Genomic DNA, 15,417 nt, shown 5'->3' on the forward strand with positions numbered 1-15,417 from the left:
AGTAGGCAAACAGCCATGGGCCAGGAGGGCAGAAGATGCCCCATGGAGGTACCCAGCCACCTCGCTGCTGTGGGAAGAGCAGGAGCGCCGTCTCCAGCTGCGGTCTCCTCCATTCTGTAGCATGCTACGAAAGAAACTCATCTTTGCCCATGTTCCTGCCTCCAAAAATAACATTTCTAACTGTGTTTCTGGCTTTCCTTTTAGGTATGTCTCCATCCACTCTCTGTAGTTTTGTTTCATCTGCTTCTTCAGGCGTTTCTGCGGTAGGAGGGGACCGGAGACCCAGACCCACCACAGTGACCACAGTGCATACAGGGAGCAAGTGAGAGCCGGGGCGGCACGGAGCGGGCAGGCGGCTGGGCTGGCAGGTTGCCTCTGCACGATCCCACCCTGCGGTGCACGCTCAGCGAAGGACTAGAAGAAAGAAGATTTTTTATGGCCATATTTTATACTGCAATTCTGAAATGTTTCATTTATCACAAACTGCAATGACTCCAAGGGGAACGGATCTAACAGTCTCTGGTGCTGTACATATATATACATATATATAAATATATATATATATGTGAGTCTAGCAATGTTCTAACTAATGAACACTCATTCTTTTCCCCAGTGATTTACTCTTTTCTCAGTGTAGGTAGCAGTATATGTTCTATTTTTTTTCCATTAACTATGACTATCTCAACTGGATTATTTAAATAGAGATACTTTTCTGAGCATTTTTTTTTCCATTTAAAAAGTACTTCCAGTAATGTCCCTCTTCCCAGTTTCCTGGAGGATAGGCTATTTCTGTAGGTAGGATTTGATGTTAACTTTGCAACATGGGAGGATTTCAATGGCATGCCATTTCTCGCTCCTCTAGTTGGACTGCAAGTCTGTCTGGCTTTAGTAGAGCTGTTTCAGCTCAGATTAAGAAACCGCTGCTTTGCCTGCCCTCCTCCTCCTTGAAAGCCATGGTGAGAGTCAAATTGCCACCAGCTTGGGAGTCAGCTCCCCTTGGCTGGGGATCCACAGCACCCTTGTTTCAGAGGAGAGGCAGGTACATGGTGCCAGTCAGGAGCTGGCCAGAGCTGAGCAAGTGGAATGACAGAGCACGGTCCCATCCGGCAGCTCCTGTCTCACTGTGTGTTGTCAGTAGAGTGAAAGAAAAGGAAGACGTGGGGCCAGGAGTCGTAGTGATCCTGTGCCACTGACTTGCTGTGCTGCCCTTGAGCAAGACATTTAACTCACCGGCCACCTCCCAGCCTGGTCCCTGGCATGGGGCGCATACAGCCTGAAGGCTTTGTGCCAGAGATGCTGAGCACCTGCAGCTCCTCGGGGCTTTGCCTGGTGTTGCTGATGCTCAGCACCTCCCAGAGCAGACAAAACTGAGTATCCAAAACCAAATAGAAAACTTTGAACCTTAACCTCTGCATGCCTCGGTTTGACCCCCAGGGAGAGGGGTGATGCTTGAGCCCCTCGGTGGAGAACTCGCAGGTTCATGGGTGCGAAGTGCAGGACCTAAGGTAGCTTTGCTCCACCACACTTAGCTCTGGCTGGCTGAGGGATGGCAAGGAGCACTGAGGTGGGAAAGCAGGACCTTGCCTGGAGGCACAGGCATATACAAGGGCAGTGGTGGCACTGCCTTCCCCTCCTCCCCCCCAGAAGCTCATATAGAAAAGCAGGCTTAATTTCCCCATTTTGTTAATTACATACACTTCCCAGGCTCCATGTGCTGGTGCATCATTTAGGAACAGCCACCATGACTGTTGTGCAGCTGCGCATTGAAACAGAGAGGAGATCAAATCTGCCCGGATTTGCTGAAGGGCTCCAGGTTACTGCTGTGCCACTCCCAGCTGTGATTTTCCTTTGAGAAGGAGAGAAGGGAGGCAGGCGGCAGAGGCAGGCACCCTTCCCCAGCTGCTGCCAGACTCTCACACCCCAGATAGGTCCATGCCCCACCAGAGGCACAAGCCATTCCCTGCACCATGCTCTATTGCTATGCTTGCCTCATTTATCCTGCACAAGAAATTGTGAAAGCCAGTCACAGGCACAGCTGAATGTATCAGGCAATAGTGACCATGCTGGGAAAAGCCACAAGATAGATATTTTTCATTGATACTTCAAAATCCTGCTTCATGTGCAGTCAGTTGGCTTCAATAAGCAGAGCCGGGATTTCATCCGTTGTACTTGCAGTGCTAAGAGCTGGAAAAGCAGGTGACAGTGAGCGCTGACTTTGAAATAGCCACTCTGTTGGTGGCACTTAAAGCCATCACACCAGATAGATCTCTAGTTTCCTTGGTATTAAGCTGCTACCCATTTTTGGAGGGATGTGGCACATCTGAGTGAGCCCCTGGGAGCCCCTGGTGCCCCCCACCGTGTTGCAGCTGGCAGGGATGCTCATGCAGAGAGGCTTCAGCTTCAGCTCCTCATTTTAGAAAAGATGGCAGATACAGGTCTTTTGGGGGTTGGTAGCAGAACTCCATATAATTTCCCTAGTGAGGACTTCTGACCGGGATTTGGGCAGACCAAAGGGCAGGGGATTTCCTTGCTGCCAGTCACACTCCTGTCCCCATCCCCTGGCCATTGCCACCATATACTCCTGCCCCGTTGACAAAGAGTCAGAAGAACTTTATCGGCATGTAGCCTCAAAGCTTTTTATGTCTTGCTGCAAAGGTATCTGAAAATGAGTGTCATTCATACAGCTCAAACTCATTCTAAGGATACTTTATTTTGCCAGCCTGAGTAAGGAAACTTTTGTTTAGGAGAGACTCCTATACCAAGAAATTTGGGTTATTTTGAACCCCTATGATTTCATAAGCCCAGCTGGCCCTCTTCTGCTCCAGTTGCAGGCATGTAAACAGGCAGTCTCCCAGTTTGGCACCAGTGGAGTGGAGTTCCCCACATTTACACATGTGCAACCAAAAGCAGGATTTGGTTAGGGAATATTTTTGTCTTTGTAGAGTGGTTTCAAAGGTTAGGGTGCAAACGTTCACCTCTGCATACTCTCCTGAAACCTGAGGTCTGGTTTGAACCTGATGTAGGTGCTGAGGCTGCTAATCAAAACACAGCATCCAAATGTGACTTGCAGAAAAAAAGAAAAGCAAATGGATTTCCATCTGCAGAACAAAGAGCAGTGATGGGAGCAAAGGCAGACATGCTGTCCTGCAGCTGGGACAGGGGTGGGGGGACGCATACACTGCCTGCCTCTCCTTGCTGGATATTTTCTGTGTTTTTTGTTGGGAGGGTATTCTTTCCTTCCACGCTTGGAATTAGGGTGATTTTTTTTTTTCTTCCTGCCTTAGTTGTGTAATTTATTATCATTCTCTTTGGCTTGATATCAACTGCTGGGATCTTAAGACAAGAAACAGGAGCACTTAAGAGCAAAATAGCTTCTTTCTGCTACAGTTTTGGGTGGTGGGAAGCTCTTCTTTTGTATCAGTGAAACACAGCTGAAGACCTGACTGGGGTTCACCAAATACTTAGAGATCTGTCCTATGATTGAGTCCTGAAGTATCTCTTGGTTAAAATTTCTCAGTTTAAATCTGGATAAATCTGTTAACTAGGACGACTTAGCAGCACCCAGACCAGATTTATGGAGGAGGCTGGAGCCGTTTGCCCCTCGACAGCACAGCTCAGTATCACAAACCCTCTGGCATCGCTTGCTGGGGATGCTCCAGTGCCGTTGTGTGTCCTTCCCCTGCCCCAGTCCACTTCTGCCCTGCCACTCTCACATGTGAACGCAAAAAGCCAGGAGTAAATAATGTGTGCGTGTGGGGAAAGGGCTAATAGTCCCAAAGTAGCAGATTCCAAACAAAACCCCAGCTGGCCTTGCCATGAAGGAGTAGGTAGAAAAATCCCTCTGGGCTCTTTCCCAATTGACTGTCCTATCAAACAAGGTGTGATTTACTCCTCACATGAGGACTTCAGCCTGGACTCACGTGTCTGTTACCCTTTTCTGCTTTACTTTACTGGTACCTATGTGTTTTTCCTTTGTAACTCATTTTCCTCAGCTCCTTCCCCTTCTTTTTCTTTGCTTGCAGCTTTGATTGTTGATTTTTACCTCCAGAGTCACAGAGGCCATCTCTGATGCCAACACCAGTGCTCTTGCTGGGAAAACAAACAAACAAAAACAATAAAATCCAGAAAACCTCCAGCTGGCCCCTTAGCCTGCAGAAGAAGTGGTGAGGACAGGCTGCCCGTGAACTCTGCGAGCTGAAAGTCAGTATTGCAGTGGCAGGGGCTTCCGCTGCTGGTTTTGCATGTGACTTCATTTCCAGTGCATCTTAACTTTCTGCTGGATCACCCCTCTGCAGCACGAGATGGATATCAGCCCTGCGGCACGGCTATTGGGGAAGTGGGAGTATGGGGGAAAACTGGCAGTGATGCTTTCCTGAGACTGTGTTACTCTGCTGGTGATGTCTCTCCTGTCCTGGTTGCTATTGTACAGATGCCATTAGAGTAGTGGGTACAGAAAAAAAAAAAAAAAAAAAGAGAAGAAAAAAAAAAAGAAAGAAAAAAAGGTTAAAAAAAAGTAGGATTTTACCTATGCCTTGTGTGTCTGTTATGGTTGTGGTGATGAAATAAAACCGAACAATGGCAGAGGTTCGTTCCTGATACAAATCAAACCACAAAAAGGGGTGTCAGCCCGCTGGTAGACAACTGCATGTAATTCTGCAGGAGGCATTAGACAGAGGTTTCTGCTGTGCATGTGTCCTGCATACCTCCATGGCTATAGACAGTATTTTTTCTATAAGCAGTTCTCCTTTTGGGCCTCTACATAGCCCTGAGGGACTCTGGGGCTTGTCCAAAACATTTCCCAGCCCTGGGAGCCAAAACTGCCCCTGATCTCTAGCTTTTCTCCCCAAACCCTCTGCAAACCAAAACATGAACCTCGAGGGTGCCCTTGAAATGCAGTGGCAGCTAGCTCCAATGCTGCCCCTTCCTCAAGGGTCACCTTATTTTTAGGAAAATAAATCCCCGTGAAAAGCCAGACAGCTTTGGCGAGCAGGGAGAATATTGTCCTTTGATGTGCACTTGGTGTTAACTACATCAGATACAGGGGAACCTGTGCTGTTATAGCCCCCTGTGATAGCAGCTCGAGCCCTGAGCCACGCTGGGTGAACACTGCATAAAAACACCAGACTGACTTTGCCAGCAAGATCACGCAGACTGTGGCCTGTTGCTTTTGCTCTTTCCAGATAGTCAGGGGATTCATCTACTGGCAAAATAACAGCTTCTAGACTGAGCCCTGAGGTACAGAAGTATCTTTCTTTCAGCGTATGGAAATTTTCATTTAGTGGGATCGCTTGTGTTCTTGCTGCCATGTGTATTTATCTGTCTGAATTGGGACCTGAACGCATCCCAGAAATTATTCATGGGAGGGGAGTTTTGCCTTCATTAGCATGCTTGTTTGCACCAGAAACTTGATGCTAAAAGTTATGCTCATTCAAGCAAAAAGCGGAAACACGGAGACTCTGGCATCCAAGGAAAACAGCATCAAAACCAAGCACGGAGGATTAGTTGGCAAATCATGTCAGCAATGGCTGGGCGAGGAAACGGCAACCTGCTCACAAACATTGCACCAACAGAGATTCCCCTGGTAAATCTGTCATTCCGTATTTCTTGCCCAGCAGCAGGTTTTACACAATCCCTTTCATTTTTTCCCGCATCCTTGCAGCTGGGTCCTGCCTTCCATCCTGTCTGCTGGGGTGGTCTGATCCCCATGACACACCTGTGTGCGCGTGTGTGCTGGCGCGTGTGTGTGCGTGTTGTGGCCCCAGGGATCACAGATCCCACAGGGGGGAGATCAGACGTTGGTTCAGGTTTTTTGGCCCAGCTTTGCGTGGTTGGGTCAAAGCTGTGTAAATAGTGTCTGTAATGGGGGATAAAGGCTCTTTAGCCCAGACTCTGGTGTTCAGGACTCCTTCCTCACCATGAACCGTGCCACTGCTCTGTCCGGGTAGCTATTTTTTTCCACCTCTTCATAAACGATAAGGTCAGAAAAGCACCTCTTACATTTTTTCCATACTCCAGAGTGGAATCAGGGCATGTACGCTCACAAGCGTTGTGAAAAAAACAAAAACCCGCAAAAAAAACCCACTGCTGAACTAATGATGACATCAAATGTCCAATAAATGCATGATACTGCACTGCATGTATTAAACTGCTGTTCACTGTTTCTGTATTTCCCAAGCCTTTTCTTTATGCACATTCAACCCGACCTTGTTGGATTTACTTCTATGTTTTGCTTTTAAATGACTCAGCGTATCTGTAACTCAAAATCCATTGTTAAGTTTAAGTAAATGCAAAAGCTGATGTTTTGTAAACAAGATACTGCAAAGCCTGGTAATGTATTTTGTCTTTCTGTTGAATGCTCTGCAGCATGTACAGGAAGAGTCACCATCCAGAGCAGCTTAAAACTATGCAGCAGTCACGTACACACAGCTAGAAACAGGGAGTTGGGGAGGGGAGGATCCCTTTTTGAATGCAATGCTTAAAAATTTGATCTGCAACAAAAATTCCTTCGCTGGGTTGTTAACGCTCAGGACTGCCAAGAAGCATGTCGGTGTGTCTCTTTGTTTTTTCTTTTTTCTTTTGGTTTGTTTTAGTCAAAATTTAGACTGGTTCACTCAGTTCTTAGTATTTTTCTCTTCCTACAAGGTATTTCTTTCTCACCTGTTGCAGAATGAACTGCATTTTGGGGACCAAGATGCTGTGATTCTTTTTGCCTGCACAAAATAGGGCAGAGAGCTGAGCTGATTATCCCATCCTTTCCAAAGCATTACCACCTACATATTAGCATTTAATCCTTGAACCCCCACATAGTACCACCATTCATCCATGGAAGAGTTTGGTGTGGCACTTTTCCTTCTTCTACATGGAAATCATGCCCTTGCCTTCGCTTCTCTTAATCATTGACCCTTTTTCATTTGTGCAGGTCTTTCTAAGGCCACATGGTACTTGTAGTAGCTCTGGCCCAATCCTCTTGCAGGCATCAGCAGGGCACTGGTCCCAGCTCCTGAGTGGTTACTGTGTTAGCGTGGAAGATGCTTGAGTTCCTAATACTCAAAGCAGAGCCATCTGAAAGGGCTGGGAAATTGCTCTGGGTTCCTGGCAATGGCATGCCAAGCAGTGGGGTTGGAGAGAAGGTACCACGCCAGTGGCATAGGGAGCAAGTATCAGCCCTTGGAAAGTATGCAAGTGACTGCTCCATGGTGGCTGAAAGTACCAGGCAGTCTTGAGCCTGCCTTCAAGGCTGGTGCTCAGCCAGGATGCTGTGCCATTGCTGAAGCACTACAAGGCAGCATAAAAATCATCATTTATAATGGTTGTGAATCAGTGCGAGTTCAGATTGCTGAGGCAGCGTGTGGTGCAATGCTCCATGAGGAGGTGGACATGCGCTGTGGTTCCTGGTGGGTGGGAGCTTCTTCGGGGGTGCTCAGAGCAACTCTGAGCTTTTTCCGTCTCTCATCTGCATCCTCTGAGCCCAGCATGGCATCACATGAGCCATCTTACTAGATCAAGCTGTAGCATGGCCCCAGAATAAAAAGCGTGAAAGTTTGTAGCTCGGTGGCGGATACAGTGTGACTCACGTCAACACAACATAGGCGTCCTGTTGCACATGGGCCTCTAGCTGAGAAACAGCATTTTGGTCGGTTTGGGCCTTTTTTTGGATAGATACTTGATTTGGGTCAGCAAACAATGAGAAAAAAGCCTAGCCTGCCCAAAGCAGTGACTCCCCAAATATCCCTGACTGTAAAACATCTCTCAGCTGACTTTTAATGAAAATGCAAGCATGTTTTCTACAAAGGCTTAAATCTTAATCAAGGAATGTCAGTGTGCCTAATATTGCAGGTCTTGTGATTGATACCAGTTCATAACAGCATCCATGTCCAAAAAGAAGAGAGAATGTGTATTTACTCCATGCATGTATTAAGGCATTGCAAAAGTTTTATCTGCATAATGAGTTTGCAATACTGCAAATTGTTAATGGGGCTACGTCGCAAGTGGTTCTCTGCCTTGACAATCATGTATACATATCAAGATTTCTATCATAATGACAATTTAAAGGGATGACTAATTGTTTTCCTCCAATAAAACCAATTAAATCACCCTGATGTGAAGTCTGATGTTTTTGAATGCATGAGTCTCCACCCACATGCAAGAAAGCAAGTGAATAATTTTTATGGCTACTCCACTGCTCTGTTACATTTTAAACAATGATGTCACTTTATGTCCTAAAGGAGGCTAGTGAGATTGTATTTTTTTCCCCCATTTCACTCCATAGGGAAATGGATAAAAACATGATTTGTCCTTCAGGTGCTTCCTAAAGCTGCCATTGGAAATGATGCAGAGTGTCAACGTACAGAGACATGGCTGTCTCTGGGCACTAATATCTCAGCAGAGCTGAGGAAAGGGTATGTAGTTGTTGGAGAGCCTTTGAGCTGGTCCTGCTGACTTACACAGCCTATGGTAGGAATTGTGAAAGGAGATGTGATTTTCACTAGTCCCTTTGCAGTCAGCAGTGGGCTCCAAAGACTGGTGTGTGAGCTCCATTGCTGGTTTCCTTTTCCTTCAGACCATGTTTCCTGGTGTGTGTTATGACTTGGTTTGTTGTTTTTTTTTTATTTTCCCCCTCTTATTCTCAATTTCCCCACTTTTATTTCTGCTTTTCTGGCTTTCCACTCACTGGCACACAAGAATTCCTTTCCTTTTTAAAACAGCTGGCAAAATCACTATGCCCAGGCAAGCATTGTTGGGCACCCAGCCGGGAGGCGGGCCCACACTTGAGGTCAAAACTGTTTTAGACATCTGGTTGAGTATCAGCTGGCCAACCCATAGCAACATAAAAACAAAGGCAAATTACTGAAATAGCTTTTATATTGTGAATGAAGAAACAGTGACCAGAACCAATCCAATTGCTCTTTCAAAGCTGTGGTATGCAGCTGTGGCAACAGAACTAGCATTAGATGCTGGGGTCTACCAGGAGAGATGTGACAACCTCCTATTTGTGCTCTGGAAAAGCGCATCCATGGGAAGGTACATCTTTGGAAAAGTACAACCATGTACAAAAATGCTGGCAGGAGGTGTTGGAGGCAGAGTGTGACAGTGGGGCACAAGTGCATGATTTGCAGTTCCAAGAGGAGCAGGAGATCCTGTAGAAAGACCCTGCAGTCTTCCCATGTGACACAAGCCTGAACTCTGACCATCCCTTCATATTCAGGGCCACACTCCCAACTGTGTAAGTTAGCTGTCCTGGTTTGGCTCAAATTCTGCAGACTTAGAGTAGCTGAAGGTCTATGCCTTATTTCATCATGAAATGAAAATCTCAATGAGGAAAACCTTCTCATGTTTTGGTTTTAAAATCACAGGTTCCTCTGTAGGCTCAGTGGTCACGCAGTGTGCACTAAGCTTCTCCTAGCTCCCAGTGAGACAGGGTAGAAGATCACTGTAGGTGAACGAAGGCAGTGGGTTGATTGATAATATGCAGCAGTGGCCTTGCCTCTTCTATGGTAGGAGATGTGATTTTCACTAGTCCCTTTGCAGTCAGCAGTGGGCTCATAGACACATTTTGGCAGTGAGTTGATTGACATGGACGGTGTGCAGCTGTAGATTGTTCCTGCTAAGTGGTTAAATAGCCCTGAGGCACGTAGGGGAGGAGGAGCTTGCAGAAGGAAGAACCTAGATGTAGTAGAAGAGGGTGGTCTGGTCTCTGGAGGAAGGAGAAACAGCATGGGCAGTAGAATGGTAAAAGCCTTGTTGTAGCTTGCTTGTGCTGTGACAACTGGTGCCCTGTGTGAGGCAAACTGATTTGGACATTTGAACCCTATGTGAGATCATGGGTAAAAAAAGACTGTAACAGCGGTGCCTGGTGTAGCTGAGCAGGGAGAGCCTGTGATCTGGATCACACAGAGGTGAGCTGTTGATGGCTGATCAATATGTGTGTGTTGCAGTATTTGCTGTCCACCATAACTCAAATGGCAACTATTTGTGCCTGGTGTAGCTGGGGACTAATTGATAGGAGTGTGTAAACTTCAGTAGAGGAAAACTCTGTATTAACAATAATTATGGGCATATTTGATAAGAGGCATAAAGTATGACAAGATGGCAATAAGAACTTTGCTGGTGTGGTGTAAAATAAATGATGGGCCAGTTCTGCTAAAAAATGTCTCTAGCATTCAGACATGGCAAGATGCTGGAGAGTTACTTTTTGAGGCTGCCTTGAGGGGGGATAAAATTGCAACAGCATTGCTAACAACATGGAGATTAGTCTTAGATTTGCTAGAACAATTAAAAGTAGAGAGAGGCAACTTCTATATTAATTCTTATGGATATATTTGAAAAGAGGTGTGAAGTATGACAAGATGACAATGAGAATTCTGTTGATGTGATGTAAAAAGAATGATTTGTTAGTTACACCAAAGAATGTCTCCAGTGTTCAAACATGGCAAAATGCTGGAATGTTACTTTTTGAGGCAAGGCCACAGCTGCATATTATCAGTGTCCACCAACCCACTGCCTTCGTTGACCTACAGAACAGCAAAGGACCATTGAAATCCTGATACTATAAGATGGGGTCTTGATGTCATGTCAGTATTTACTTGATTTTTTTTTTTTTTGGTTCTCTTCACTGTTACTGGTTCAACAACAAAATCTTGGCTGTTTGAAACAAATAAGATAAAATGTCAGTACAGAGAAGCTAAGGGGACAAGACCAAGATGCAGCTATAGAAAATATTATGCTTGCAACCTTGCCAAGATCCACAGCCATGTTTGCACTGGAGGCAAGGGGACCATCCTTATTTTGAAGGCTTTCTGAGTGTTAGTATGCACTGAGAGTCTGGTTTATGCCATGCATCAGCCTTTCTTCATGCTATACCGAGCCAATTTCCCAGCTCCTTTGCTCCTCAGCACTGCTCCTTAGCAGAACCAGGGCTCCAGTGGTCATCACTAGGCTATGGGCAGCTCTTTTATGCAGCCAAGAGGAGTTTTGCGTGAGTGGAACCTGTTGAAGCAGGGCATGTGCAGGTGCCTAACTTCAAAGACCTTCCAGTCTGAGCAGGGATAGACCCCCTGTCGTTCAGGGCCCCATGGCCAGGTGATACTGAAGAGGACACATTCTGCACAGGGCTATCAGCCAGAGCACTATTTTCCTTGCAAAGTAAATGGTCCTACCCTTCCTCTGGTTATGCCTTCACTTAATTTTGTCCTTGAGGCCAAACCTACCTCCCATCTTGTCCATACATCCACAAAACCATATTTTCATGTATGGGCTTGTAAGGATCCCTTTGGGGACTCCATGAGGAGAGAATATGGGCTTGCACTGCCCAAGAGCAATCCCAGGATGCCATAAGCTGCCACGGGGAGAAGGGCACATGCTGTTCCCATCACATTACACCTCCTCCCAGCTCTGAACATCCCTCAGGGAGAAGGTCCACCTTCATCGCTGTGGGTATGTGCCCTGCCCAGCACATCTGAGCCCCTATTTTTGTGGGGCCTCTTGATGATGCTGGATTACTGTGATAACCATTTTTATAGATGTGGAGGTGGGGAAGAAGGACCATCTGGATCAGTACTGCAAGTATTCAGTTGAGTATTTCCAGATTGTTTGGAATTTGGGATTTCTGGATTACTCTGGGATAAATTCCTGACATCCAAACTGTTTACTTATCCTGAACTCAAAAGTTTCCTTTTTTCATTTTGGGTTCTTTTTATAATTGCAATATTCTGATAAAATTATGGTCTATTAATGATTTGTTTACCTTCTTCATAAATGTGTTTTGTTTAGGGACATGAATAATAATAATAATAGAGCTGAGAGGCAATTTGTTGCTCCCATTGAACTAGTGAGCTTTGTGCTTTCTTTGGCGCCATACAGGCACTTGTATGCTTTTCATTTTCTTTCTTCAGGGCAGAAGCAAGAGCAGTGCCTCAGTAGTGACCAGAAATGCGTTAAGTCTCAAACGAATACTTCTTTTTGTTTGAGGCCAGCTGGGCAGGCACAATCCATGCTGGAGTCACCTATCACCTTTATAGCAGAGCTACTTTAAGTTTGCATTTGCTTAAAGTAGCATCTGAAAGGTAACTTTCCATCCTGGTCTCTGATCCATGGCAGCTCAGTTTAGCACCCAAGTGGATTGGATCCCTGATCTACTGCGGGGGAAAAACTGTGCCACCAAAGTTATAATCACGGTGAACCCACACTGACCTTCAATGGGAGCTGATGGATAAACTCCTGTTCTCAGCAAACAGAACACGGGTACATGATCAACACACATTGGAGTTCTATTACATACAATACAATTTATTTTTATATTACATTTTAGTATAGTATATTATAGTTTACTATACTATATTGTATTATTATGTCTCTGTCAGACCAAAGCAGAGGGACAAAATGGTGTAAACTGAAGGCTTGGGACTAGGCTACAATGCCTTTTCAGCATTCAAATGATAGCATTTTATCATACACTCCTTGTGCAGAAAGAAGAAAGGGCAAGCTTTCAGGTACTTTTTGGTCACAACATCTAGAGAGGGAATTCAGCTTTGATGAGGCTAGGGCTGAATTCTTAAGACAATGTTTAACTTCACTGCCACCAAACATGTCAGCATCAGAGTCCACTGCTGAGTCAACTGACAATTGCCTTGAAGGCTTGTGTTGAGGGATGTCCAGCTCCTCTTCCCTCCCTAAGTACTTGTAGTACTTATATGCTCGTTTCAGATGTGCTTTGCAGGAATTTGAAGACAGAACCACAGAATAGTTGAGGATGGTAGGGACCTGCTGGAGGTCATCTCGTCCAACTCCCCTGATCAACAAGCAGGATCACCAGGTCTCCCAGGACCATGTCCAGACAGCTTTTGAATATTTCCAAGGATGGAGATGCCACAACCTCTCTAGTCATGGGCTTCACCAGTCCAGGGCAACAGACTGCAGCATTGACTGACCTTCGCAAACAAGTCCAGATAGTGTACAAGTTAGTTAAACATCCCAAGGAACAAAATACAAATTCAGATTTTGCTTTCAACCTTCACCCTCTATTCTGCTGCTTTTTTCCCATGTAGAAGATGAGCATATATGCAAATATGTGTTGGTAGTCTAAATACTTGCTTGAAGGATACCTTGCCACAATGCTGGCTAGGGAATCATTTGGGGTAGAAAAGTCCATTACGCAGCAAGTGCCATGTGCTTGAGTTTACCAATGGTTCACATTAAATCTACTGACAGAACCAACTATTCGGCAATTCCACTGGCAGAAAGACAAAGAACTTCAAGAAAAAGCCCACAGCTGTGGTTAAGAAGAATTTGTTAGCAGGAGACCTGGGGGCAAAGGAGGTAGTGACAGACTTATGAGATGATTTAGCTCCAAACATGTCTGAACAGATGGACAGAGTCCTGCACCTGTTTCTGGAAGCCTCCATTTCCAGGGCTACATATGGCTACTGCATGGCCTGGGAGGGTTGGTTTGCTGCACACTGAGGCAATGCTCCCCAGCAGGCTGACAGACCTGTACCAGGCTGTGACCATCACCGTTAAGTTGGTTGTACTAAGATGAGCTGGGAATTTCAACTGGAAAATATTTCATTCTTTAAATCATCAAATCATCCTGTGGCAATGTTAATACAGTAATTCTGTTTAGCATCAGCCTCATAACTTGTTTTGATTATCTATGGCCTTATGGTGATTTAAACCTACTGATTTATTGCTTCAGTCTTAATTGGGTCCTGAATTGGGTCATTGCATCATTCTATCTTTAATTGCTTTAATGAAAGTCTAGCAAATTAGGCTGGTAATATGATTGCTTAGAGGGAATTTTGCCTGTTCATGCTTCTTAACGAAATACATAAAAAGTGAAAAAAGGAATGAGCTTATCCTACTAAATTGCCGCTTGTATCATGGAGCCTGAGTGAAACAGAAAATCAATCTGCAATGCCCTTGGCCCTTCCTCCAAATATATGTCCTCAGAAAGAGGAAACTTAGGGCATCAGGAAGCATCCACACAGAAGAGGAATGGATGGAAGAAAACCGTAAAATGTGATACTAGAACCTGGGTTCCAGTTCCCACTTCTCAGGCTTCCTTTGACTTTGCGTGCAGGCCAGTTAGGAGAAGACCTAAAAACCTACTTAGATCCCAAAAGTGACCTTCAGCCCAGTGGCCAGAGCACAGCTTGAGAACCCCCTCCTGTTCTGGCACCCAGATCTCTGTGCTTTCTGAGGTCTTTTATCATGCCAGAGAAGTTTGTCTTGTTCCCCTTCTCTTTCCTGGCAGCTTGCTGCTCAGGTGAACATTTCAGGCAGAGGACTCAGCAGTAGGACCATTTTCTCCCTGCTGTCTGTTGTGACATCCATGAGAAGCAGCCTTGGCTGTCACAGCTGCCCTCTGTCACCACCGGGTACTGTCTGTTGCCTACAGGAGTCCTCACCACCTCTTCCCTGCTGGTTTTCCAGCAAGGCTGCTGCATCTGCAATGCATTTTCTACCCACTGGGCTAATAAGCTCTGTGTCTCCAAAGCTGCCTGTAACCTCTTAATGTCCCCCTGTTTTATGGCTGGAAATATGCTGCTTCCTCCCACTCATCAGTGAAGACCATACATCACATCTCACTTGACCCTGGCTCTTGCTGTAGAGAAAATACTTATCAGCAGCATAAAGACCCTCACCAGCCCTGCTCATACACCCTGAAGCCTATTTCTATAAAGAATACAAAGAACCTGCTTTGAAGATAAAGTTGCAAAACCAAAGAAAATCTGCAGTCAATTAAAAATGACAAAAATTAAGCATACAGCAGATGAGGAATACAAAGTTCAGATCAGCTTGATCCCCAGCATGACAATTCATTTTAATTTATCGTTTAGCAGAACAGGGATTTTTGTCTCCATGTGGGCTGTAACAATGTGGCTGGAAACCTTCCATTGTCTTTAATTAAACTGGTGTGATCCCATGCTCCTTTCTGCAGCCCATTTAGCCCCCGAGTCAGCACACAGAACCAGGTACCCGTCACGGGGGCTCTGAGTGCAGCACTAACCTCAGCCCGTTGACCAGGGCCGGATCCAGAACCCCACTAGCCTGTCCCTGGGCTGCCCGCAGCTCCAACTGCAGTGCCATGCGGCCTCGGCCACCGCAGGAGAAGTTGGCAGTCTCGAGCTGAATTCCCAATATGCATTTTAAGATAGTTGCAGCTGGTGTAAAGCGCCTCCTACCAAGTCAGACCTACCAGATCAGGAGGTACGTTATATTTGCAAAGCCAACGCAGTGCATGGTGGTTTAGTTTTGCCTGGAAAACAATATGGGCAAGCTTTGTGTCTGCTGTGGGATGGCTTCGTACTTGCTGCCTTTGCCTGATAGATTTTGCGCCTTTCTGAATGGGGCTTGGGAGCACTGTAAACATATGAGGAGAGGATGGACTTGCTTTTGCTTCACGGCAGCAATAGCTGGTAG

The 15,417-nt window shown here is 45.7% G+C and overlaps 1 protein-coding gene across 3 annotated transcripts in view; it reads left to right on the forward strand.

Annotated features, from left to right (window-relative positions):
• CAMK1D (calcium/calmodulin dependent protein kinase ID) overlaps positions 1-8,094 on the forward strand; it is a 230,448-nt gene extending 222,354 nt beyond the window's left edge. Inside the window, exon 11 of one of the 3 annotated variants that reach the window (XM_080391726.1) lies at positions 4,023-8,094. In XM_080391726.1, coding sequence (XP_080247852.1) covers positions 4,023-4,069 — 47 coding nt within the window. In that variant the 3' untranslated portion in view covers positions 4,070-8,094. Of the gene's footprint in view, positions 1-204 lie in introns of all 3 variants that reach the window. The other 2 variants (XM_080391727.1, XM_080391725.1) reach the window with 2 other exon arrangements.
• The last annotated feature ends 7,323 nt before the right edge of the window (positions 8,095-15,417 follow it).

This window comes from Falco punctatus (assembly GCF_963210335.1).
Source record: "Falco punctatus genome assembly, chromosome: 6".
NCBI lineage: Eukaryota > Metazoa > Chordata > Aves > Falconiformes > Falconidae > Falco > Falco punctatus.